This window comes from Eubalaena glacialis, chromosome 18 (genome assembly GCF_028564815.1).
Source record: "Eubalaena glacialis isolate mEubGla1 chromosome 18, mEubGla1.1.hap2.+ XY, whole genome shotgun sequence".
Taxonomy (NCBI): domain Eukaryota; kingdom Metazoa; phylum Chordata; class Mammalia; order Artiodactyla; family Balaenidae; genus Eubalaena; species Eubalaena glacialis.
The window spans coordinates 60,639,117-60,663,146 of NC_083733.1; the positions used below are offsets into that span (position 1 = coordinate 60,639,117).

The 24,030-nt window shown below is 57.2% G+C and overlaps 1 protein-coding gene across 1 annotated transcript; it reads left to right on the plus strand.

Moving 5' to 3' along the window:
• Positions 1–23,450, plus strand: PPP5C (protein phosphatase 5 catalytic subunit). Its single transcript, XM_061173648.1, has 13 exons — positions 1–196; positions 6,280–6,521; positions 13,562–13,709; positions 14,402–14,523; positions 17,342–17,407; positions 17,729–17,827; positions 18,715–18,820; positions 20,216–20,358; positions 20,463–20,550; positions 21,411–21,451; positions 21,549–21,727; positions 22,664–22,745; positions 22,928–23,450. The coding sequence occupies exons 1-13, from the start codon at positions 76–78 to the stop codon at positions 22,988–22,990; spliced, it is 1,500 nt and encodes a 499-aa protein (XP_061029631.1). The 5' UTR covers positions 1–75; the 3' UTR covers positions 22,991–23,450.
• Positions 23,451–24,030: the final 580 nt, after the last annotated feature.

The following is a 24,030-nucleotide window of genomic DNA, read 5'->3' on the forward strand; positions in this document are numbered from 1 at the left end:
ACTCGGCACTCCTTCGCGACGATTCGGCCGGGTGCCGCTGGCCGCGGTTGCCAGGGTGGGGGGTCGCTTTGCGGCATGGCGATGGCGGAGGGCGAGCGGACTGAGTGTGCTGAGCCCCCCCGGGATGAGCCCCCGGCTGATGGCGCTCTGAAGCGGGCAGAGGAGCTCAAGACACAGGCCAACGACTACTTCAAAGGTGCGCCCGCCCTGGAGGGAGCGAAGGAGGGTGGAGAGCGGCCCAGGTCAAGGGGTGCCGGGCCCGCGCGGAACCATGGCAACGAGGAGCGGCAGCCTGGGCGCGGGGCAGGCACTACCAAGTGACTGGGCGTGGGGAGGTCGAGGATGGCGCTACCAAGGGGCGACAGAGGGGCCTTCTGAGAGAAGGGATGACACCTAGAAGTGGCGTACGGAGCGGGTGCTAAGTGGGGAGACTGAGGAAGGCGCTTCCAAGTGTGAAACGGGAGGGGGACGGGAATGAGGGCACTACCAAATGTGAGACCCCAGAGGTACCAGCTTATGGTGAGACCTGAAGAGGGCGCTACCAAGTAGTGACATGGGGCGGAGCAGTGATGGCGCTACCAAGTGGAGAGACACCAAGTGGGGGGGAGGGGGGAACTGTCCCAATAGAGCAGGAAATCATGGGAGTGGAGAATAGATCATTAGATGGGAGGGCAAGGAAGTAGGAGATTTGGGGTTACACCAGGAGAAGGGAGGTTCTGGGAGTAGAGGTGAGGCAATCCCAAGAATAGTATGACTTAGGATCTTGGGAAAGAAAGATGGGGGGGCACCCATTCATTCATTAATTCATTACGTTTATTGAGCATCTCCTATGTGCTAAGGACCATGCTCGACTTTAGGGATGTAGCAGCAGATGAGACAGATGTAGCCCTGCCCTTATATAGCTTGTAATTTAACAGAAAAATCAGACATTGAGTAAACACACATAAATAATAAAATACTTAGAAGCTGTGATGAGTCCTTTGGAAAAACCCCAACGGAGTGTGAAGTAGAGAATAAGGGTTAGAGGCTACTACTTTAGAGAGGGCGGTCAAGGAAGATCGTACTGAGGAGAAGGCATTTAAGTTGAGAAGGAGAATTGGGAAGGAGTGTCCCAGGTGGGTAGAGCTGCCTGTGCAAAGGCCCTGAGGTCGGGAATGAAAAGAGACTGGCTGGCTTGGCTGGAACTTCAACGAGTTAGTAGGGAAACAGGTACAAGGTAAGCTTAGGACAGGGGCCAGATCATGTAGGGTGTCACAAGTCACTGCATAGACTAGTGTGGATTTGACTCTGCTATCCAAGAGGAGACATTGAGTAGGTAGACGGGCCAGTCTGGAACTCTTTGGAGAGGAATTCGGGCATGATCAGCCTATGCGCAGACTGGAACACCCTGGGAATGGATGAGGTCTCCTCAGAAGAGAAGGGGCCTAGTACGGAACCTCAAGGGATTCTAAGGTTTAGAACAGAAGAGACTGAGTAGGAGTGGTCAGTGAGGTGGAAGGAAAATCAGGAAAACTGAGAGAAGAGAGTGCTTCTAGAAGGAGGGGCTGTACCTGAGGTCGGATGCTGCCAAAGCGAGCACCGAGCATTGACTGTTGGATTTGCCTCCATAACATGTTGGTGGGAGCCTTGACCAGAGCGGTTTCTAGGGGATGATGGCGATGATAGCCAGAGGGAAGGGCGCTGAAGAGTGAATGGGAAATGAGGAAGTGGAGACAGCAAGTGTTGACAAGGGTTTTGAGAATTTTGGTTCTGAGAGGGAGTGGAGAAATGGGGGGGAGGGTGCTTTTTTTTAAGAATAGAAGAGGCTAAGAGTATGGTCCTATAGAGAGAGAGTTGATCCTGCAGGAGAGAGAGGAGAGCTACAGCAGCAGAGCCCTGGAGGAGGGGTGGGGCATGGGAGGAATCCAGAGCGTTAGTGGAGAGCTGTCCTCTGGTGGGAGCATGAACAGATTTTAAGAGTGGGAAAGTCAGGTCAGGCCGGAGCAGCGAGAAGGAGGTGGGACTGGTGAGAGGTGAGGCTGGAAGGTAGAGCCTTGGAGGCAGGTCAGGGACGTGATCCCGAGGGTGGTAGGAAGCCAAGGAAGGTTTGAAGAGAGGAGCGACTCGGTCTGATTAGCGCGTTTGAAGGCGCTCCCCCAGCGGCCTTGCAGAGACTGGACCTGAGGGCAAGGGTGGAGACCAAGAAGGAGACTAGAATGGTGGACAGGTGAGTGGGGAGGGGGGTGCTGCCCACTAGGCTGGAGAGACGGAAATCGACTCAAGAAATGTTTCAGAGGGAGAATGACAGCGGCTGCCTGGAGAGAGGGAGGAGGGAACCCCAGGCAGGAAGAGCTGGATGACAAAGGCCCAGAGGTGAGCCTGGCACCAAGGAAGTGAGTGGGGCTGGAGTGTAAGAGGCCAGAGGAGTTTACGGTGAGGCTGCAGGCAGGAGCCTTAGCTTTCCACTTGAGGACTCGAGGAGCCGTGGATGGTTCTGAGTGGGGAAGGGCTGGATTGGGTTTGTGCTTCAGGAAGACCCCTCTGGAGGGGCAGGAGGGGGCATACGCTGGGAGAGCTGGGAGGAGGCTGGGGCAGGAACCTGGGCAGGAGAAGATGAAGGCCAGACCAGGGCAGAGAGGGGTTCTCGGCTTGGAAGTGAGAGAATAGATTTGAGAGATGTTCTGGAGGCTGACTTGACAGGACAGGGTGACTGCCTGGCTTTGGGGCTTGAGGGATCAGGTGTCCAGGACAGGGTCCAGCCTCCAGCTGGGGGAGGTGTGGAAGGTGGGGCTGTTCCTGAAATGGGGATCAAGAGGAGCAGCAAGTATGGGGGTGATGCTGTGGCGAGGGAAGAATTCTGGGAAACAGTAGGCCATCGGGAAGGGCTCCTTGCCTTCCAGGACCTGGGATCTGAGCTCTTAGGAGGCCTGAGACTGGGCAGGTAGCCAGCGGTCCTGGCATTGAGCTGGAACGGAGGGGAATGCCCCTTCTGGTCCAGGTCCCTTGCTGTTTGGCAGGCAGCTGCAGGCACAGAGCCCCAGTCTCCAGGGCTGGGGAAGTAACAATAAAAAGAATAATTACAGCTCGCCTTAATTGAGGCCCCATGGTGGCCAGGTACACCACTTTGTTTAATCCTCCCCCGAGCACTAGGTGGGAGCGGGCCTGTTTGTTTTATAGAGGAAGCTGAGGCTCGGAGAAGTGAAACCGCTGCCCAAGGTCAGAGTGTGTGAGCAGCACAGCCCGGATATCCCCCTTCCTCACCACGTGCTTGGCACCCACGTCCAGAGTCCTTACCCACAGCCTCACCTGGAGCCGTCCTGGCCCCAGTGGGGGAAGAGGGGCCCCAGGGGCTCAACATGGTGGGAGAAGAGGGGCCCCAGGCCCCCCGCCCCCGCCAGCATGGCTGGATCACTTCTGTGACCTCAGGCCCATTCCAGAGGCCCTGGTGGCGCAGAGCCTGATCCCCAATGTTGTTCAGCTCTCTTCCCCTCTTTCTGGGCCTCATTGCCCCCCACCCCCTTCTGTAAAAAGAGAGGGGTTCTATTTGACCCCCCAGGAGGCCTCTGAGTCTAAGAGTTTGTAGACAGGCTTAAGAGCTCAGCCTGCCTGGGTTCAAATCTTGTTTCTTCCTCTTACCTGCTGTGTGACCCCTGGGCAAACCTTTACTTCTCTGTGCCTCAGTTTCCTCCTCTAAAATGGGGCCTCTCTTGAGGATTAAATGCGCTCATATTTGTCGAGCACATAGAGCAGGGCTGGGATCTGGTGCCACTGGGTAGCTGTGTGAAGCACAGGCCCCTCCTGTTTCCTCTGCTCTAGTCTCTTCTTCCTTTCATTTAGTCTCATTTATTCACTTCTTTTACAAGCTTCTGCTGACCTTTTTCTCTGCTGTAGCCACATTTCATCCAGGAGTTCCTTTAACCCTCACAAGCAGCCCATGAGGCAGTTCAGATGAGCAAGCTGAGTCTGAGAGAGGGGAGGCTGTCTGCCCAACGTCTCGTGGTCGGGATCCTCAGAGCCAGATGTCAGGCTCCGAGACACCAGGCTCCCCACCCCATGCCGAACGGCCCGGCAAGAGCGCTGGCCAGTCGGCCTCTGGAGCCCAGCCGGGAGGCTGGAAGGAGCCCTCGAAGGTGTTGGTGTTCCAGGGAGGGTCAGTCAGACTCGGGCTGCCTGGTTCTGCCCTTGCGTGTTTCTGGGAAGTCCTGGGCCTGCCCTCCAGCGCTCACCATCCTGGGGGACACACCCATCGCCTAACGGTGACTACCCAGAGGGGGCAGGGCTGGGATAGGGGAGCCCAGGGGCCGAGGCAGCCGGAGAGGCGCCTGACCCAGCCTGGGTGTCAAGGAAGGCTTCCCAAAGGAGGTGACATGCGAGCCATTTGAAAGATTGCCAGACGTTAGCCTGCAGAAGGAATCGCTGTTATATTGTTCCTGGCATCTCCCAGCACCTGACTTCTTTCTCTAGTGTAGGTGTGTCCTGTCTTTCTCTTTCTTTCATTCCTTCCTTCCTTCATTCAGGAACCATTCATGGAGCCTGGAATCCTCTTCTTCCATTCTTTTCACCTGACTCACTCTTTCTCCTCCTCCAGGTCTCAGCTCCAGCATCCCCTCTGGGTTGCCCCAGCTGTAAACACTCTGGGGGTGGATCTGTGTGTGCTGTGTCACTCCCACCCCCCAACTGGACTGTGTGCCCCAGGAGGGCAGGGCTGGGGGCTGCTGTGTCCTCAGACAGGGCAAGGGTTCAAAGAAGTAAGACAAACAGGGCCCCTGCCCTTATGGGGCTTAGCTTCAAATTGCGACGATGGATTATAAGCAAACAAAACAAAGGAAAGCCATGGTTTATCAGATGGCTCTGGAGAAAAGAATAGTGGGAGTTAGGGCAGGAATTTTCATTTTAGGCTCAGTGTCTGGAGGACTCTCCGAAACTTTAGACCAGAGTGGGCACGTAAGTTGCCCAAGGACACACAGCTAGTAAGGAGTGCAGCCAGGGATTGGGCCCAGGCTACCTGCCCCTCTGTCTGTGCCTGTCTCTATGCCAGGCTCCCACTGAGAGGCCACCTGGTATGGAGGATGAGAGTGGGAGCATTTGGGTCTTGGCCTGGCTCAGAATTCCTGCCTGCCACTTTGTGTGATGGGGTTTCCCTCTTAGAGCCTCGTCTGGAAAATGGGGCTAATGCAGCTGTCCTCAGGGTTGCCGTGAGGGTTCAGTGAGGTGACTCAGGTACCAAGAGCCCCACGTGGCACCTGGCACATCATGGCCCCCGCAGTTCGGGCACACCTCCTAGCTTTGGTCTCCTGCCTGTTGAATGGCCACACGGGCGGGGCCCAAGACAGCTCTGCAGATACAAACTGAGTGTTTGACCTTGAACAAGACCTCTGTGGCTTGCTGTAAAGTGAGCACCAGACGGTGCTTATGCCGTGGGGATGTGAGGATTCCACGGGCCGAGATGTAACGTGCAAGGCATGGCCGTAGCTCATTTCAAATAAAATTGACCTTTCCCCTTGGCCAAATGTCACCTCCTGTCACTCCACACTTAGAACATTGATGTCCACACCCAGCTCTGGCTGTGGTCTTTGGGATCTGTCCTGCCAGCCTCCCTGCCCTCATCTCCTGCCCTCCCCCAGCTCACTCCACCCCAGCCACACCACCCTCTTGCTGGTCCTAAAACATAATGCTCTGTCACCCCTTCCCCCCACCCCCCCAGGGCCTTTGCACCTGCTGTTCCTTCTGTTGGGAAAGCTCTTCCTCTGGTCTGGTTTGTCACTTCCTTTGGGTCTCTGCTGAAATGTCCCCTTCTTGAGACCTAAGTAGGTTCCTTTTCCTTTCCCACTTCCTATTCTCCTACTAGAGCCCCTCTTCGGGCTTGTTTACTTGCTTTGGGGGGCTGGACAACCAAGGGGCTCAGGGCAGACTCACATTTGCTGGTTCACAGCTCAGGTCTGGCACTCAGTAACATATCCTCTCCGGGCCATGGGGAACATTCAGTAAGACCCTCCTGAAGTCCTGGAAGAAGTATTGTCCACCTGGGGCCTTGGGGGGGGGGTGATGGTTGGGTGGATGGGTGTGTGGAAGTGATTTGGGGTCTTAGGGATTTGGGCCTGAGGAGACAAGGCCTGTGCTAGGGTGGGACAAGTCAGGACAGGGAAGGAGGGTGGGCTGAAGAGACGTTTCTGAGCTCAGCTGTGGACCTCAGTTTCCCCATCTGTAAATTGGGGGACTGGGCGAGTACCCAGCCTAGGGGCCTCTTCTGGCTGGGCGGTGCCAGCCTTGCCTCATGCTTCTCCTCCTTCATCTTCACAGCCAAGGACTACGAGAACGCGATCAAGTTCTACAGCCAGGCCATCGAGCTGAGCCCCAGCAATGCCATCTACTATGGCAACCGCAGCCTGGCCTACCTGCGCACTGAGTGCTATGGCTACGCGCTGGCCGACGCCACGCGGGCCATCGAGATGGACAAGAGGTACATCAAGGGCTACTACCGCCGGGCCGCCAGCAACATGGCACTGGGCAAGTTCCGGGCCGCCCTGCGCGACTACGAGACGGTGAGCCGGGCCTCGGGGGGCGAGCCAGCTCCCAGCTTCTGAGCCGGGTGGATGCTGAGGGCCGGGCGGGGCGGGCTGGGGGAGGACGGCCTCTGGGTGTGCGGCTGGACTAGACGGGGAAGGTCTGCGGAGGCCATTCACACGTTTACCCACCGCTTGCTCATCCAACAGATGCCAGCCGGGCTCGTAGCCCAGCTCTGCCATCGTTGCCTGGTGACCTGGGACAAGTTGCCTGGCCTCTCTGTGCCTTCTTTCCCACATCTGTGAAATGGGAGGACAGTAAGACCTACCTCTCAGGGTTGCCATGAGGAATAAATGAGCCTCTGCTTTCCAAGTGTTTAGAACAGCCCCTAGCATGTAGTCATGCTAAGGGCTGTTCTGTAATAATTAAGTATTATGATAATTGTTGCTGTTATTGTTGGTGAACAAGAGGCACACAGCTCTTCTGGTGGAGCTTATAATTCGGAGGAGGGCAAAAAACAAACCCGTCATTGTGCGGGTACACAGAATCGTTGCAGGTGAGGATATGGGCCTGGGAGAAAATAGACTAGGGTGATATGCTGTAGAGGGACAGCAAACGGGGGATGTGTTTTAACGAGGTGACAAGGGAGGGGACCTAGAGGACGGCAAGAATTCACCAGTTCACTCGCTCATCTGCCACCCCATCACTGTAAGTGCTCTGATGATAACGGTAGTGGTAAGGACTCCCAGAGCACACGCCTTCGTGCCAGGCATGCTCTATACCCTTCTCGTCAGCTGGCCGAGTGACTTGTGCGGCAGCCCTGCGAGGTGGGAACTGTGATTACTCCCATCGTACAGATGGGGTGACTGAGGCCCAGAAGGCTCAAGTCCCCTGCCCACCAGCACGCAGCAGGCGAGCGGCAGAGCTGGGGTCTGAACGCAGGCAGCCCAGCCCTCCGGCCTGCGTCTTTCCCCACTCGAGAGAGTCGCTCCTTGAGAGTAGGGGTTTTGTTTATTCTGGTCATTGGGGTGGTGCTTGGCATCCAGCAGGGGCTTAGTGTTCGTTGAATGAATGATCATTCTGCCCCCCTCCCCGTAACGCACCCGGCACTCCCTCCTTTCATTTCATTCGTCACGCACTCTGAGCAGCTTCTGTTGTGTCGGGAGAGGCGACAGGGGAGGCTGAGAGCCACAGGCTGCAGTTGGAGGGAGCCAGGTCAGACGGTTGGGGCTGGCTGCTGGCCCCGAGAGGAGGGCGGCTGTCAGGCCAAGTGCAGGCTCGAGCCAGGCGCTGGGCCTGGGGCGCCTGTGTCAGGGCGGGGCAGAGGCCTGGAGGAGGAGATAATTCAGAGACTGAGGGGCGGAATGGAGGAGGGGGCTGGGGTGACCCCCCCGGGAGGAGGACGGAGGAAGGAGCAGCAGAACCGAGCCCTTGCAAGCGTGGGCTCCCAGGCCGCTCCCCAGCCAAACCGCTCCCTTGGCCCTTGGCGTCCTCATTTGGAGAATGGTGACAAGAGGAGTGGCCACCTCCGGGGCGGCTGTTGGGCTCTGGTGAAGTGGTGTGTGTAAAGATCATAGGGCTGGAGGGCTCAGTAATGAGTAACCCGGAAGACAGGTGGGGTTGGATGGGGGCAGGGCTTTCCTGCAGGTCCCCAAATGGGGGGAGGGGCCTGGAGGAGATGGGAGGGGGCAGGAGATGAGAGGAACCCCAAGCACAGGTCTGCGGCACAGCTCTGACCCAGACTGGGGCCTCGCCCCGCATATTCCATGAGGCTGAGAGGTCACTTGCAGCTGTCTTATGGACATAACTGCATCTGAGTTTTCTCCCGGGCCTTGCGGATGCCCTGGGGGCTGGATCACGGCCCATTTCCCTGTGAGGGCTCTGCCAGCAGCCCTGGGGAGCCCCTGCACGAGCCTGAGATCCTTGCCCGCCTGGGCCAGCTGCCCGCCTGCAGGCCGTCCTTTCTGACACGTTTCATCAGACTCTGGGTGCAGGGCAGAGGGGCTGGGCCCTGGGGTGGCTCCCCATCCAGAGTCTCTACCTCCAGGGCTATCTTGTGAGATGCTGGAGTTTCACGGAGGATGTGCCCAGGCCCCCTCTTAAATCATGGCATCCTTGGAGGCAGAACCAAGATGTGACCTTGGTTAAACAAAGAGCCTGAGGCTCTGTCTCACAGCAGCCTGGGCCCTCAGGTGAAGGACCTTTCTTTTCTCAGCCTCAGTTTCCTCACCTGCGTACTCACTGTGGGCCTAACTCTGCTGTGAGCTCTTGACATGCTTTTTACAAGAAGGAAAATGCGTTCAATCCATTTTACAAGAAGGAAAAAGAGGTCTAGAGAGAGGAGGTCCCTCCTCCAAGGTCACCCAGCAGCGAAGTGGCAGGGCTGAGACTTGAACCCATAGTCCATGCTTGTAATGGTTAGTGGGCCGTGAAGTCAGTGTAACAGTTTGAGACCAGCACTTCTGTCTTCATCAAATAGAATAGAGAAGACAGCAGTTCATTGTTTGGAGGAAGTACGTATATATTTGTGAAAGAGTATTTTTCATTTATGTGAATACGGATGTGTATTAGATTTGATAAAATATCTATTTCTTACTGTGAGTCATAGTCTCAAGTTCTGAAGGTCACTCATGCAGGGGCTGGAGGCACCGGCTCCGCGGTCAGGACGCCCGGCTATGAGCTGTGTATCTCTGAGAGCTTTGGATCTTCGGCCTCAGTGTCCTCATCTGTAAACGGAAGAGAACAGCAGAGCCTGCCTCAGTGGCCTTGTGAGGATTCGGCAAGAGTAGTACGTTCAGAGTAGGGCCTGCCCCTGCTCAGTACTGTGTGCGCTTTCTCCTGGGGGTGTCTGGGGAAGAGCCTGCAGCCCCCAGGAAGGGCTGTGTGCAGGCACAGGGCCTTGTTAGGGGGCGGGGGGGTGGGGGCATCTCTCTTCTGCTCTCCCTCCAGGGCAGGAACTGATCTCCCCTTTCCATGGGTCCATGTTGAATCCCCTCACCAACGCCCCTCATCTCCAAGCTCATCCTTTCCGGGGGACTCTGGCTCCAGGATTCCCCGCCCCCTTATTGGGTCCTCTTCTCAGAAGATTCCACCTGTGTTCTTTCCCGTCTGTGGCTGGAACTCAGGTGGTGAGTCACACGGGCCCGGGCCGGATCTGGGGGACTCCTTCAGCACTCCTCACCCTCTCCTGGGATTTTTGGGGTTTGGTTTGTAATATGGTTTGCATTTGGGTTTCTTCTTACAGCATAGCCCAGCACAGTCAGTTAGCAATGCGTTTTGCCTCGCTAGCCTGTACGAACGCCCGTCCCACTAAGGTATGGACGTATGATAGTAACAGGAACGGTCACAGCTGACACCTGACACAGCGCTCTCAGGGGCCGGGCGCGCTGGTGACCTTCGTGCTGTGGTAACTCATGTGATCTTCATGACAACCCTACGCAGTGGGGACTCTTACTATCCCTGATTTACAGGTGAGAAGACCGAGGCCCAGAGAGTAGTCACTGCCCCAAGGTCCCGCAGCCAGGAAGGGACAGCCTGGTCCCAGACTTGTTGACATAATCATCGCCCTGAGCTCAGGCAGCGTACTCCGATGGTCTCACTCTGATTTATTATGGAAGGAATGTTGGTGTGACCTCCTAGATGAATTCACTGGAGGGTCTCGACCCGTGGGGTGAAAACCCTAGTGTCCTGCTTCCCACTGCCTCCCCCAGACCCCTGGCTTCCTTGGTTGCCCGTGTGCCACAGGCAGGCACGGCCTCTCTCTGGGCTGCATCCCATCACCTCTGCGTTGGAAATAATCATAATGGCCCGCCACACGTTGTCATGTGGGTCCCCTGAAGTCAGCTTTTGCTCCCAGACTACAGTCCTTCACCTCAGTTCTAAACCCGAGCCGTTGTGAAAAATAGTCTGGTAAGTTTGGGCAACTCATTTGGTGGCAAAATCTGACCTGAACTAATAGGCCGTTGATGGTCTTGTTTGCCCCCATGTAGTGCGACTAGAAGTTTCACTGCAGAAACGGGAGTGTGTGTGGTTACCAGGTGCCACCCGGACTTGCTGGAGGTGTCCTGTAACATAGAGCACGTGGGTGCACTGTGTCACCTTTCTCAAATCCGAAGAGTTCCCAATTCCCAAACACGCGCAGCCCCCATGGCTTCACGTGGGGATCACAAGCCTATGTCATCGTTTCATTGATTCGAGTCATTGTTGTTACTGCCTGTGAATACTCCCAGCTGAAAATACCACTTTTTAAAAGCAACTTTTTATTTTGAGAGCGTTGTAGCTTCACACGCAGCCGTAAGAAGTAATACAGAGATCCCACTCTCCCCGTTTTCCCCAGTGACATATCTGGCATCACTATCAGAATCTGGATACTGACACGGATACAACCCAGATCCCACTTTTTAAAGAAAAGTCCAGCATTCAGTTCTGACCCAACAGGCCTTGGGACCCACTAGGCCCCTCCAACCTGGAGCAAACGACCTTCCCCAGGAGCGGGAGGCTGGCAGGGTCACTTCCCTTTCCCAGCCAGGCAGCCAGTTATAGGAGCAGTCGCAGCAGCCCCAGGCCCTGGAACAGGCACTCGCTCGCTGCTGGGCCCTGCGATGGGCCTGATGTTAAATTCTCACAGCCACCCTCCACCTCTCCAGCCTCCCTCGCTTTCTAGAAGCTAAGGGAGGCTGGAGAGGTAGGGCTGCCTGCCCTGGAAGGCCTGGATGCAGACCCTGGAGGCCTGGCCCCAGAGCCTGCACTCGTGACCACGGCGGTGTGTCCCTGGAGGGCGTGCGGGGCACTGTGGGGACGGTGGCAGCGGTGGGGGGGGAGCACATCCCAGCGTGCCTGGGGGAGCAGGACCTTAAGCAGGGAGAGAACTGAATCCTGGCTTCTCGGGTCAGTGCCCTCATCTCTCTGGGCCTCAGCTTCCTAATCTGTCAAATGGAGATGTGATAACATCACATAGAGCTGCTCTAAGGATACAGTGAGCAAGGTAATCACTTACAGCGTCAGGCACATGGTGAGTGTTGGAACACTTAGCTGTGTGCTGTCGCTGCTGCCGCCCCTTTACTCCCGGGGTCGTCGGTGTCTGCCTGCATCCCGCACCCCAGCCTGTGAGCTCTCTGAGAGCAGGGTAGTGGCTCAGAGGGGATGCTTAGTGGGGCATCCATCCACTCCGGGCATTCGTTCACAGCTGGGACACCGCCTCAGCTCTGCCCTCATGGCCATGGCCGCCTTCCAGTGGGGAGGCAGACTCGTCTCCAGCAGTGCTCAGGGCTGGGGCGGACGGGGGGAGCCCAGGGCCCTGTGTGAGCCCAGAGGGGGTGCCTGACCCAGCCTGGGGGAGAGGGGAAAGGGGAGCTGAGACCTGGAGGAGGAGGAGGGGCTAGAAAGTCACTGGAGGTAGAAATGAGGTGTTCTGGGCCGGGGGCAGCCTGTACAAGGCCTGGAGGTGAGAAGGAGCTGGCGCACTTGGGGACTTGGGAGTTTGGTCTGGCTGGTAGTGCTGGGCAAACAGGGAACGTGGAGGGGTGGGCGGGCCTCTGTGGGCCAGGCCCAGTGGTGGTTTGGACTTCGTCCTGGGGTGTGGACTCGTAAGGTCTCCTTGGTGGGGAGGACTCCAGGGAAGGTCTGGTGCTGCCTTTCTCCCAAGTCTGGCACCGCACCCCTACCCCGGGTGGAGCTGCCTGGCAGGGTGCCTTAGCCTGAGCCTGCCCCGAACCAGCTTCCTGCCCCACCGCCTGGCCTGCACACCCATTCTCAGGGGCGTGAGCCACACCGACCCTCAGGGGTTATTAGCAGATACCTTTTCCCAGGCTTCTGACTCACTCTGCCAGGCTTTCCACCGGGGGGCATCCCTGCCCTTGAGGGCCAGCCCTGGCACCCCCCTTTCTGCCCCCCGACACAGGAGCTGTGGGAGTCCGCTCCTGGGGAGGCCAACAGGGTGCGCAGGTCAAGCAGGGTCCACTAATAATTGCAGGAACAGTTACAGATAACTAAACTGAGGCTCAGAGGGGTGAATTCACTTGCCCAGGGTCACCCAGCAAGTAAGTAGCAGAGCTGGGATCTGAATGCAGCCCTGCCTGCCTCTCAGCTTGGAGGATCAGAGTTTGTAGGAAGCGGGATAGAAGGTAGGGAGAGAGGAGAGGACAGGCTCCTTTTCCTGAGAACTAAACGTGTCCCAAAGCCGTGTGCCTGCTGCTTCCTCCATACGATCTTGTTTAATGAATGCAGCAGCCCACGAAAGGGGGCCGTGAAGAGCAGCCTGCGCTAATGTGGACTTGACTCCCGCCTGGCACCGCTGCACACACTTCACAAGTGTTCACTTGTTTAGTCCTCCCAGCCCCCTAGGGTAGATGCACTGTCACCTCTACCTTACACAGGAGGAAACTGAGGGAACTCACTTGTCCTGGGTCTCCCCAGCACCCAAGGTTGAACAAGGGCCACATCACCACTAGGTGCCCGCTGCTGCCCGCAGAGCCCAGGCTGCATGCCAGGCCCTGTGTATCACCCCCAACAGCCCTGGCAGGTGGAGCCTGTCATCTCCCCCATCTTGCAGATGAGAAAACTTAGGCTCAGCGAGTCCAGGTTATCCAGCAAGTCATTGCCGCTTCAGATGAGTCTGGGCTGTAAATTATGACTTTGGATCCAGCCCACCCTTTCCTGTCAATCCCACCCCCCTTGGTATTGACTGTAACGGTATCAGTAAAGTGCACCTCAGCCCGCTCTGATTCCAATGAGGAAGCTGAAGCGGGGCCAGTTTTATTTTGATGATGGTCAGAGCTAAGATTTATTAAGAGCATCTGCGTGGGTTAGCACGTTTACCCACCCGGCAGCCCTGTGTGGGCAGCTCTGTCAGGCCCAGTTTGGGGATGCAGAGGCCGAGGCCTAGAGGTGAAGCGAGCCCAGGCTTGCACCCCTAGTGCACCCGGCGCGGCTGCTCTGCTCAGCAGTCGTGAAGCCCCGGGCCAGGCAGGCCGAGGGCAGCCGCGGCGTCCCCGTCTCCCTGTGGCTCCTGTGCCCCGACCCCGGCCTGGGTGTTGATGCCTCTTTCCTTCCCTCCCCTCTCACCCACCCACGCACCCAGGTGGTGAAGGTGAAGCCCCACGACAAGGATGCCAAGATGAAATACCAGGAGTGCAACAAGGTCGTGAAGCAGAAGGCCTTCGAGCGGGCCATCGCAGGTGACGAGCACAAGCGCTCCGTCGTGGACTCGCTCGACATCGAGAGCATGAGTGAGTCGGGCCGGGGTGCCCCGCTGTGCCCGGCCCAGAGCGTTCCTCGTCTTTGCCTGAGCCCTCTGTTCCCAGTGCATGCTGGGGCGCCGGGGGGATGGGGCGCAGTGGGGCCTCTGGTGCCTGTCCGCACAAGCTGCCTGTTGCTCCTTCGCCTGCGCTTGTGGGGACTCCACAGTCCAGAGCTGGGGCTGGAGGTCCCGGGTTCGGGCGAGCTTCCCTGCTGTACCACCCACCCTGCCCTCCGCAGTTGCATTCACCCGTCACGGGCCTCCTGTGTCTGGTTTGTCCGTAGGTCCTCTGGGCGCTCAGCTGAGTCTGTCATTCATTCCACAGATGGTTATTGGGCACCTAGTAGGTGCCGCTGTTCTAGGCACTGGGGATACAGCTGAGAACAAAACAGTCCCTGCCCTCCTGGAGCTGGTGTCCTAGTGGGGAGAGAGGATTGACTAGTCAGTTAACAGTGTTAAGTGCTGTCAAGTCAAGTCGGGGAGAGGGCCTTTGAGCTGACCTGAACGGAAGGAGCGGGCCATGAGAGGACCCGGCCGGGGAGTGGCATCTTCTCTCACTCCATCCCCCTCTCAACCTGTGTGTCCAGCGCCGTGTCTGCCCCATGCCTGGGAGCCAGGCCCCACTTCCCACCCTCACAGTGGCCATGGCCTCTGACTCTCATCCCCCCATTCACACACCAGCCATCGAGGATGAGTACAGCGGACCCAAGCTTGAGGACGGCAAAGTGACAATCACTTTCATGAAAGAGCTCATGCAGTGGTACAAGGACCAGAAGAAACTGCACCGGAAATGCGCCTACCAGGTAACGCCCCTGTCGAGGGCTGAACGCGCCTGTGACCCCAGGATAGCATCACAGCCGGGCCTGAACCCCATCACAGGGCGCGAGAGGAGAAGGGTGGTACCGGCAGCGAACACTTGCTGAGCCCGTGGTGTGCCGGGCGCCCTGCAGATGAATTCTTTATTTCTGGCATTTCCATTGGGTTATTTTTTTCAATAGCTTTCATCTCTCTGCCCCATATGTTCATGCATGTCATTTACCTTTTCTGCTAGATCCTTTAACACATTTTTTTCATAGTTATTTTAAAGTCTCTGTCTGGATATTCCACCATCTCTGGGTCTGCTTCTGTTGTGTGCTCTCTGCGTCTTATAATTTTTTATCGTATGCCAGACATTTTGTGAAAAAGAGTAGTAGCGACCGAGACAAAACTTTCCTTCAGGTAACGGCAGGACCTGATTCTGTCGGGCTGCTATTGTGAGGGTCTGTGTCCACCTCATCTGCAGTTTAGGGGCAGGTCTTATTGGACTTAGTTCACCGCCGGTTTCAGATGTTTTCAGAGTGGAATCAGGACTCTCCCATCAGCAGGGCTTGGGATCTTAGCCCTGGCAAAATCCCAGGGATGTCTTTATGCTGTAAAGTCTCCAGCTTTTGGAACTGGAGGAAAGCGCTCTGATTTTCAGCCCCGCTGCCAAGATGGGGTGGCTGGGGAGTGCTCCGCCCTTAGTCTCACCCCCACTTTTGTGCCTCAGATGGCCTCTCTCCACCACGCCGCCTTGCGCCTCGCCTTCTGGGTGGCCGTGGGAGAGAATCCGAGGGCGAGGGCGGAGGCCTTCTGCGGCGGGGCCCCTCGGGGCTCTGTAATGCCAGCCCACGCAGGCACGAGGGTTCTGCCAGCTTCCCCTCTTCTCAGCCTTGAAGGGTCTTGCCCTCCTGGCGCGCTGCCAGGAGGAATGCACTCACGGTCCCTTTCTCCCAGGGAAGGGTTGATTAATTTAGGTTTCTTTGTATCCTTGCTCTCAGATGTTTCAGGGGGTTTTTTGTTTTATTTTTTGGCTTGTTCTCGTCATTAGGGCAAGAATGACAGTCTTTTACAAACTCTTTACATTCTGACCTGAAGTGGACATCTCCTTTTTTTTTTTTCCAGGCCCTGCTGTGCGGCTTGTGGGATTCTTAATTCCCTGACCAGGGATTGAACCCAGGCCCTGGCAGTGAAAGTGCCAAGTCCTAACCACTGGACCACCAAGGAATTCCCTCCTCTTTTCTTTAACACTCTGTTTTCCCAGCTTTATATTTAGAAAATTGTCAAGCCTACAGAAAAGTCAAAAGAACAGTGCGGTTAACATCATACCCCTTTCACCTAGGTTCACCGTTAACATTTTGACACATTCACTTCATCTTTCTATGTATATGGGTGTGTATATACACATACACTTTTTTCTTTTTCCTGAACCATTTGAGAATAAGTTGCATCATAATCTGTATCCCCTACAAACAGGACCTTCTCCTACGTGACTATGATGTAGTCATCCCACCTTAGTAATTTAGTACCAATACAATAATACTGACTAATGCAAACAGTCCACAGGCTGTCCATAAGATCTGCAGACATTGTCAGGTGTACATGACATTGTCAAGGTCATCTTCAATCTGAAAGAACTAATACTATGTGCTTCTAGACAAATATTTTAATTTTCCCCAGTTTTTCCCCCCAGACATTCTTTTTAGCTTTTAAAAAAAAAAAAAAAAAAAAAAAAAAATCCAAAATCCGGGGAATTCCCTGGCAGTCCAGTGGTTAAGACTCTGTGCTTTCACTGCCGAGGACCTGTGTTCAAACCCTGGTTGGGGAGCTAAGAATCCCACAAGCTGTGCGGCGTGGCCAAAAATAATAATAATAAAAAAATAAAATCCAGAATCCATTGAAGGATCAATTACTGCATATGACCTGCCTTTTTAACCTTTTTTTCATCTAGAGCAGTCTCAAGCCTTTTTGGGAGATTTTCGTGACATTGACATTTAGACATTTCCAAGCCAGTTGTTTTATAAAATGTTCCACATCTGGCTTCATCCTGTGTGTTTCTTCATGATGCTGATTGTTTTTGGGTTTTTTTTAACATCTTTATTGGAGTATAATTGCTTTACAGTGGTGTGTTAGTGTCTGCTTTATAACAAAATGAATCAGCTATACATATATCCCTATATCTCCTCCCTCTTGCGTCTCCCTCCCACCCTCCCTATCCCACCCCTCTAAGGTGGTCACAAAGCACAGAGCTGATCTCCCTGTGCTATGCGGCTGCTTCCTACTAGCTATCTATTTTACATTTGGTAGTATATATAAGTCCATGCCACTCTCTCACTTCGTCCCAGCTTACCCTTTCCCCTCCCTGTGTCCTCAGGTCCATTCTCTATGTCTGCATCTTTATTCCTGTCCTGCCTCTAGGTTCTTCAGAACCAATTTTTTTTTTTTTTTTTTTTTTTTAGATTCCATATATATGTGTTAGCATACGGTATTTATTTTTCTCTTTCTGACTTACTTGACTCTGTATGACAGTCTCTAGGTCCATCCATGCTGACTGTTTTAAGAGAAACCAAGAATCTAGGTTTTCCCATTAAATAATCCTGATGTTTAAATGCCGCATAGGACACTCGGGTCACAGCTTGGGGGCCGCCTCTGTTCCCGGCCAGCACCCGCGCGGCCAGACCTCCCCTGCCCCTTCCTCTCCTCTCCCCGCCTCTCCCTCACCCCCAGCCCAGCAGCGTCTCCTGGCCAGTACAGTCTCTCTTGGGCTGGGGTGGACGGCAGGCCCTCCAGCTGGCCCCACTCACAGCCTGCCTTGCCTTCCAGATTCTGGTACAGGTCAAAGAGGTCCTCTCCAAGCTGAACACACTCGTGGAGACCACGCTCAAAGAGGTGCGTGCTGGGGGCAGTGTGCGGGCGGGCGGGCCGGGGCGGGTGGCTCCCTGGCTGGGGAGGGGCCACGGAGCTCAGAAACTCACAGACCCACCGGGCTTGGTCTGCCTTCTCTCTCCCTGATGTCTGCCCTCCTCCCCCACCCTGTCTCTCTCCTCCTGGCTGTCTCTCTCCTCCCCTCTTCATTGCTGTGCCTTCCGCCTGTGTGTTTTGCATGGTTCTTCTCGGTCTGCTGTGACCTCTCACCCCTCCCCTCCCCCCTGCCCCCTCCCCACATCTCTCTCTGGGCCCCTCCCTCTCCGGTGGCCTCTTTTCTTCCAGACAGAGAAGATTACAGTGTGCGGGGACACCCACGGCCAGTTCTATGACCTCCTCAACATATTTGAGCTCAACGGTTTACCCTCGGACACCAACCCCTACGTATCCTTCCTCGGAAGGGTGTGGGGTGCAGGAGGGAGAGGAACCCCTGCCTGGGAAGCAGGCGTGAGCCTGAGAAGGGAGAGGCCTGAGTGCTTGCTCTGGCACTGAGCTGGAGTGGAGCGGCCGGCGGCCTTGCGCTCTGGGCTCTGGGGCCAGACAGGCCAGGGCCAGTCCCCGCCTGCTGTGTGACCTGGGCAGGTGGCCAGGGTGTCCGAGCCCCAGCTTCTCCCCGGCTTGAAACAGGGCTGGATGTGTGTGGTACAAGAGCATATACGTGGGGCGCCTGGCCCTGCCCACACCTGGCTTCCCTCTTGGCTGTGCCGTTTTCCAGCTATGGCTGTGGCAGGTCACTTCACCTCGCAGTTCCTCGGGTTCCTTGTTTGTAAAATGGGGAGAAGAGATAGTGGTAAAGTGGGCTTCCCTCATCAGGCTACTGAGAGGAATAGTGTGTTAATACCTGTGACATGCTCAGTGGCCCACGGTCCATGCTGAATAAGTATTTGCTGATGTTATAATTGCCTGATGAATGGCCACTGGGTGGGGCTACCAGGCCTATGCAGTGTCGGGTGGGAGGGCCTGTGTCCCATTTGCCCTGTGGCTTTGGGCCTGTATTGGGGGGAGAGCTGAAGCCGGCTGACCACCTGGGGTCTCCCCCTCTGCCATCAGTTTCCCTGAGGAGCAGACGAGGTTGGAGACCTTACTACCACCCCAAGGCTCAGAGAGGCCAAGCTGCTGGGCCAGACCCACACAGTGAGGAGAGACGAAAGCCCAGATGCCCCAAGCCCTGCTGGCATTCTCGACCCCAGGGCAGTGCCGACAGGAGCCGGGGTGTGGAGGGGCTAAGGAGGGAGCACTCCCCCCCACCCTTGTTTTCCTTAGCAGGGCAGATATTTAATGGCGACTTCGTGGACCGCGGCTCCTTCTCTGTAGAAGTGATCCTCACCCTTTTCGGCTTTAAGCTCCTGTACCCTGATCACTTTCACCTTCTTCGAGGTGAGCTGGAAGGCAGCAGGGTCTGGGGTCAGTGTGGGGACCTGGGCAGAGCCCTCGCTTTTTCCTCTGTGAGCCTCCCATTTCTTATCTAAGAAGTGGGGATACCAGTTGCAGTTGTGTTTGTTTTGTGTCTTCACTGAGATCATGCACGGGCCTGCCCTGTAAGGTCGGGCAGGTTGTGCACTGTGCAGCGGCATCACGTTAATGGAGCTCTGTGGGCCCCGGTGAGGACTTGGTCATGGGAAGGCTCTGATCAGAGGAGGGTCAGGAGCTCTCTCTGGTGTTAAGAGGATCCCTTGGGCCTCCGTGTGGGGAACAAGCCAAGGGCTGAGAGTGGGAGCAGGGAGACTGGTGGTGGCTGGACCCGGGTGGGAACAGTGGTTGGATTGGGGCTCACTTTTCAAAGAACCCAGAGTGTTTGCCAGTGGGCTGGATGAGGGTGTGAGAGAAAGAAGGGGTCAAAGGGGGTACTCCAAGGTTTTGACTGGAGCATCTGGAGGCCTGTGGCTGCCACTGACAGACGGGGGGACAGGAAGAGCAGGGTGTGGGCTGGAAGATGGGCAGCTTGGCTCTGGACGTGGCTGTGAGGCTGAGAGGAGATGCCTGGGGGCACCCGGGGGGCTGTGAAGTGTGGGTTCCTCAGCGTACATGTGGTATTGGGCAGAATGAGCTCAGCAGGGAGTGAGGGCCGCCGGCGGAGGACCTGCCCGCTGAGAGGTGGGGCGCTGAGCGGGAGATGCAGCCAGGAGAGGAGGAGAACCAGGAGGAAGTGAGGGCAGCGGGCTGGGTTGGGGGCTCCTGGGGGCATGAGTGCTGACACCGGGCAGGTTCACAGCCAGGTTCGGGGAGTTCTTGCAACAGGACCTGGCATGTGGCAGATGCTCAGTGGGGGCCTGGCAACTTCCTTGTCTCCCCCAAGCCCCAGGAGGGAGGAATGAGGTTGCGGGTGGGAAGATAAGAGCACGGCGTGGGGCTGGCCCACAGCAGGCATTCTGCAGGGGACCTCTTTTTTGTCAATACCTCCCCCTCCTTGGTACTTCCAGCCGGAAACGTACGGCAAGTCCTTCAAAAAGGAGCCCAAGGCTCACTGGGGCAAGGGACACGCCTCTGGTCACTTGGGGTCGGGGCCAGGGCTGAACCCAGGCCTCACCCACTCCGTGATGATCAGTGCAGGCCTGGGCCTTGTGGCCATGTGCCTTCTCAGCCCGTTTGCCCCTCTAGAAAGGGGACTGAGAACTGTCTCCACCCCGCCGGGTTTCTGGGAGGGACCAGTGAGCTGCTTTGTGGGTGCCATTGGCTTGGGGCCACCGGCCTGTCCTCCTCGGCCTCGGCCGGGGTCTGAGCCAGAGGGCGCCCAGCGGTGCTGAGGTTTCTCTTTGTCCTGCTGTCGGCCAGGCAACCATGAGACGGACAACATGAACCAGATCTACGGCTTTGAGGGTGAGGTGAAGGCCAAGTACACAGCCCAGATGTACGAGCTCTTCAGCGAGGTGTTCGAGTGGCTCCCGCTGGCCCAGTGTATCAACGGCAAAGTGCTGGTGAGGCAGGCCCGCCGCCGCCGCCGCCACGCGGTGCAGCGAGTCAGAGGGTTGGGGTGTGGCTGGCCCCTGCCCTCACGCTGCTGTTCCCTCCTGAACCCCAGATCATGCACGGGGGCTTGTTCAGTGAAGACGGCGTCACCCTGGATGACATCAGGAAGATCGAGCGGAGTCGGCAGCCCCCAGATTCAGGTGACTGGGGAAGGCTGGGGACAGCCCCTCCCTCCTGGGGCTCGGGGGCTCCAGCCCTGCCCCAGATGGGCTTTGCGCCCTCGGCAAGAGACGGCAAGGCTGAGCCTCCGTTTCCTGACCTGTAACTTGGGTCAGTGCACCTCCCTCGTGAGGCAGTGCTGGCCGGGGAGCATGAGTGTCCGCAGCACACAGCGGTCATTTATTTATTTATTTGTGAGTTCACCGGCTGCCCCTGGAGTGACGTGATGGGGACAGACAGCGGAGTGTTAACCGCACACAGCTGTGGGGAGAGGGTGTGGGTGGAGTGGGGAGGTAGCGGGCCGTGGGAGGGCCTCCTGGGGGCACCACGCGAACGCCGACGGGGCGGGAGGAGGAGGTGCCTTCTCGCAGGAGTGCGGCCGGGCAAGCGTGGGGCGCGGAGGGGCCGATGAGGCCAGACCCTGTCCGGCCTCACAGGTCCGGGTGGAGAGCTTGGTCTTTGTTCCTAGGGCAGTGGGAGCCCCAGAGGCTTGAGCAACAGAGGGGCCTGGTCAGAACCGCAGTGTTAAAAACTCCCCCCAGGGACTTCCTGGCCCCAGGGCGGTCCAGTGGTTGGGACTCCGCGCTCCACTGTAGGGGGCTTGGGTTCCATCCCTGGTGGGGGAGCTATGATCCTGCATGCTGTGTGGTGCGGCTAAAACAAACAAACAAAAAAACGCTCCCTCCAGCTTCGGGGCCCTAACGGATTGAATGGGGTCTGGTCCCGGGGAGGCGGGCAGCGGCTCAGGGTCCTGTCCCACGTGCCCCACGCCCGCTCCGCGGTGGATGGCCCCTCGTCTGCCCTCCGTCAGGTCCCGACGCTCCCCTCTGCTCCCTTCCAGGTCCCATGTGCGACCTGCTCTGGTCGGACCCGCAGCCGCAGGTCAGTCTGCCCGGGGCCGTGGCCGGCAGGTGCGGGCTGTGGGCAGAGCGGGCGGGCTGGAGGGGCAGCAGGCACCCTGAGCTCCCTGTCTCCCCAGAACGGGCGCTCAGTCAGCAAGCGGGGTGTGAGTTGCCAGTTCGGGCCTGACGTCACCAAGGCCTTCCTGGAGGAGAACAGCCTGGACTACATCATCCGTAGCCACGAGGTCAAGGCCGAGGGCTATGAGGTGGCGCACGGCGGCCGCTGCGTCACCGTCTTCTCTGCCCCCAACTACTGGTACGTCCCCGCCTGCCCCACCCATCTGGGCCTGTCTTCTCCGCCCACTGGTGGTTTTCTTTTTTTAACTTTTTGTGATAGAAAATTCCCAGGATGCATACGAGTAGATAAAATAGTGTGATGAACGCCCACGTACCTGTCACCCAGGTTCAGCAGTTACCAGCTCTCACCACCCCTACCCCTGCCGTGGGCTATTGTAAAGCAAACCCAGGCATTCTCTCTTCTACCCGTTGTTGCCCTAGTATATTTCTGAAAGAAGGAACTCTTCTTTTCTGTATGTAACTGTGATACCGCTGTCACACCTTCAAAAGAGGTCACCTGAACCCAGCCAGAGTTCCATTTCCCCATGTCTCTCATCAATGTCTCATTTCAGTCGATTTCTTCCAAGCAGGACCCAAACAAGGGCCACGTTTTCAGTCTCCTGATCTTCGAGTTGCCTGTTCTTCTCGCCCTCCCCCTTGCTGGTTTTTGGTTGAAGAAACCAGAGTCTCTTGTGCTCTGGCCGTTCCATCCCCAGGTGGCCAGACACCACGTTCCGCTGTCCCCTGTGTTTCCTGTTGACTAGAGCCAGGGCATGGTCAGCCTGGAGACCAGGTTTTGGCAAGAGTCCTGCCTCTGTGGGGCTGCCCGTGCCCTCTGCCCATCCTGTCAGGAAGGCCCTCTGCCGGCCCTGCTCCCTGGGCCCTCTTCTCCCCGCCCCCGGCTCCCACGTGGCCCTCTCTCCCCCCTCATCCCCACTCCTTCTGCCTGGGCCCCCTGGGCCCCTCTTCACCTGGATTCCTCTCTCTTGCCTGGTCAGCCTCTCTGTCCGTCTGTGTCCTTGACTCTGTCCAGGGCTCTTCTCCCTCCCTCTCCCTGCTCCTCCTCCTCCTTGATGCCCCAGGCCCACCCAGCCTCTGATGGACCGCACTGGCCCCTCTGCCCTTGTCCCCGCAGCGACCAGATGGGGAACAAAGCTGCCTACATCCACCTCCGGGGCTCTGACCTGCGGCCCCAGTTCCACCAGTTCACAGCAGTGGTGAGTCACTCCCTTGGGTCCCTTGCTCTCCCTGGCCTGGGCCCCAGGGGGAAGAGGCTCTTATGAGTGCATAACGGCTCTCAGGGGTAGGGCTGGTTTCTGCATCTGGTGCTCAGAAGACCCTCCTCCACGCGCCGGCCCATTTCTGTCCGTGTCTAACCTGTGTGCCTCTGGTTTCTCAGCCTCATCCCGACGTCAAGCCCATGGCCTACGCCAGCACGCTGCTGCAGTTAGGGATGATGTGAGGCCCACGTGGCAGGGCCCCTGCTCCCCATCCGACCCCAGGCCCGGCCCAGGGCAACGTTGGACCCCCCTTTTACTTTGTAAAGTTTGTATTTATTCCCCTTTAGGTTTGCAGAGGGGGTGGGGGGCTGGCCAGATGGTCTGCTCCCTGGACAAAGAAGAAGGAGGTGGAGAGGCGGAGGGTGGGGCACCGAGCGGGCATTCTGGAGGGAGGCCAGCACTGCCGGGGGGGGCGGGGCCCAGAGGCTTCCCCGTCCCCTTGCTTGCGTGGCCCCTCCTCTGCTAAAGCAATAGGTCCCCGCCATAGGAAGACCCCTGGAAGGAGGGTCATCAGGGAGGCCTCACCTGCACCTCACCCGCTCCTGGCAGCCGCAGGGCAGGGCTAGGCTGGGGCTCACCCCCTTCCCGGCTCTTTTATGTCTGTAATTAAATATGTTAAAATAAAGTCATTATTGTAAGTCAGCTTGTCTCTGATGGTGGAGCCTCGGGAGCTGCTGGGATGGGGGTGACCGCTTCATAAAGTCCCATCCCCTCATCTCTCATCTCCCTGGGGCACCCTGGAGCTGGAGAGGCCGGTCTTGGGGCCAAACAGCCCAGCAGCCCCTTTGCCAATCATAGAGGGCTCCTGAGGGAGAGCTGCCGCCTGGGACAGAGAACCCCCATCAACAGCTCACGTGCAGCAGGGGAGACCAGGGCAGAGCAAAAGCTGGCGGAAGCTGCTCCTTGCCTCTGCCGGTCCCCGTCAGCAAGTGTTCACTGAGGCTGCTCACGGTCCGGCGGGGCAGACCCCACTTGGGCAGGCCGGCCTCGGTCCTTGCGTCACACAGCGAAGCAGACGTCTCCACCCGCCATGGAAGCCTGGAGGCATTTTCTACCACTTCCCCTTTTATTCTCCGTCAGAGGTTACTGTTGCATCCCACTCAGGCTGCTCTCCCTGGCTTGGGCCACTGGAGAGATGTCTGTTTTTAAGTCTGAGCTCTTTTGGATCCACCTTTTCCAGATGACAGCAGATGGAGGGTGGAGTCCGGTGAGTACCTTGACC

Excerpts from the sequence above, each read along its gene's own strand:
- PPP5C (XM_061173648.1), top strand. The coding sequence starts at position 76 with ATGGCGATGGCGGAGGGCGAGCGGACTGAGTGTGCTGAGCCCCCCCGG. Across the intron at positions 20,551-21,410 it reads TCGGCAGCCCCCAGATTCAG|GTCCCATGTGCGACCTGCTC; the intron begins GTGACTGGGGAA and ends GCTCCCTTCCAG. Across the intron at positions 21,728-22,663 it reads TTCTCTGCCCCCAACTACTG|CGACCAGATGGGGAACAAAG; the intron begins GTACGTCCCCGC and ends TTGTCCCCGCAG.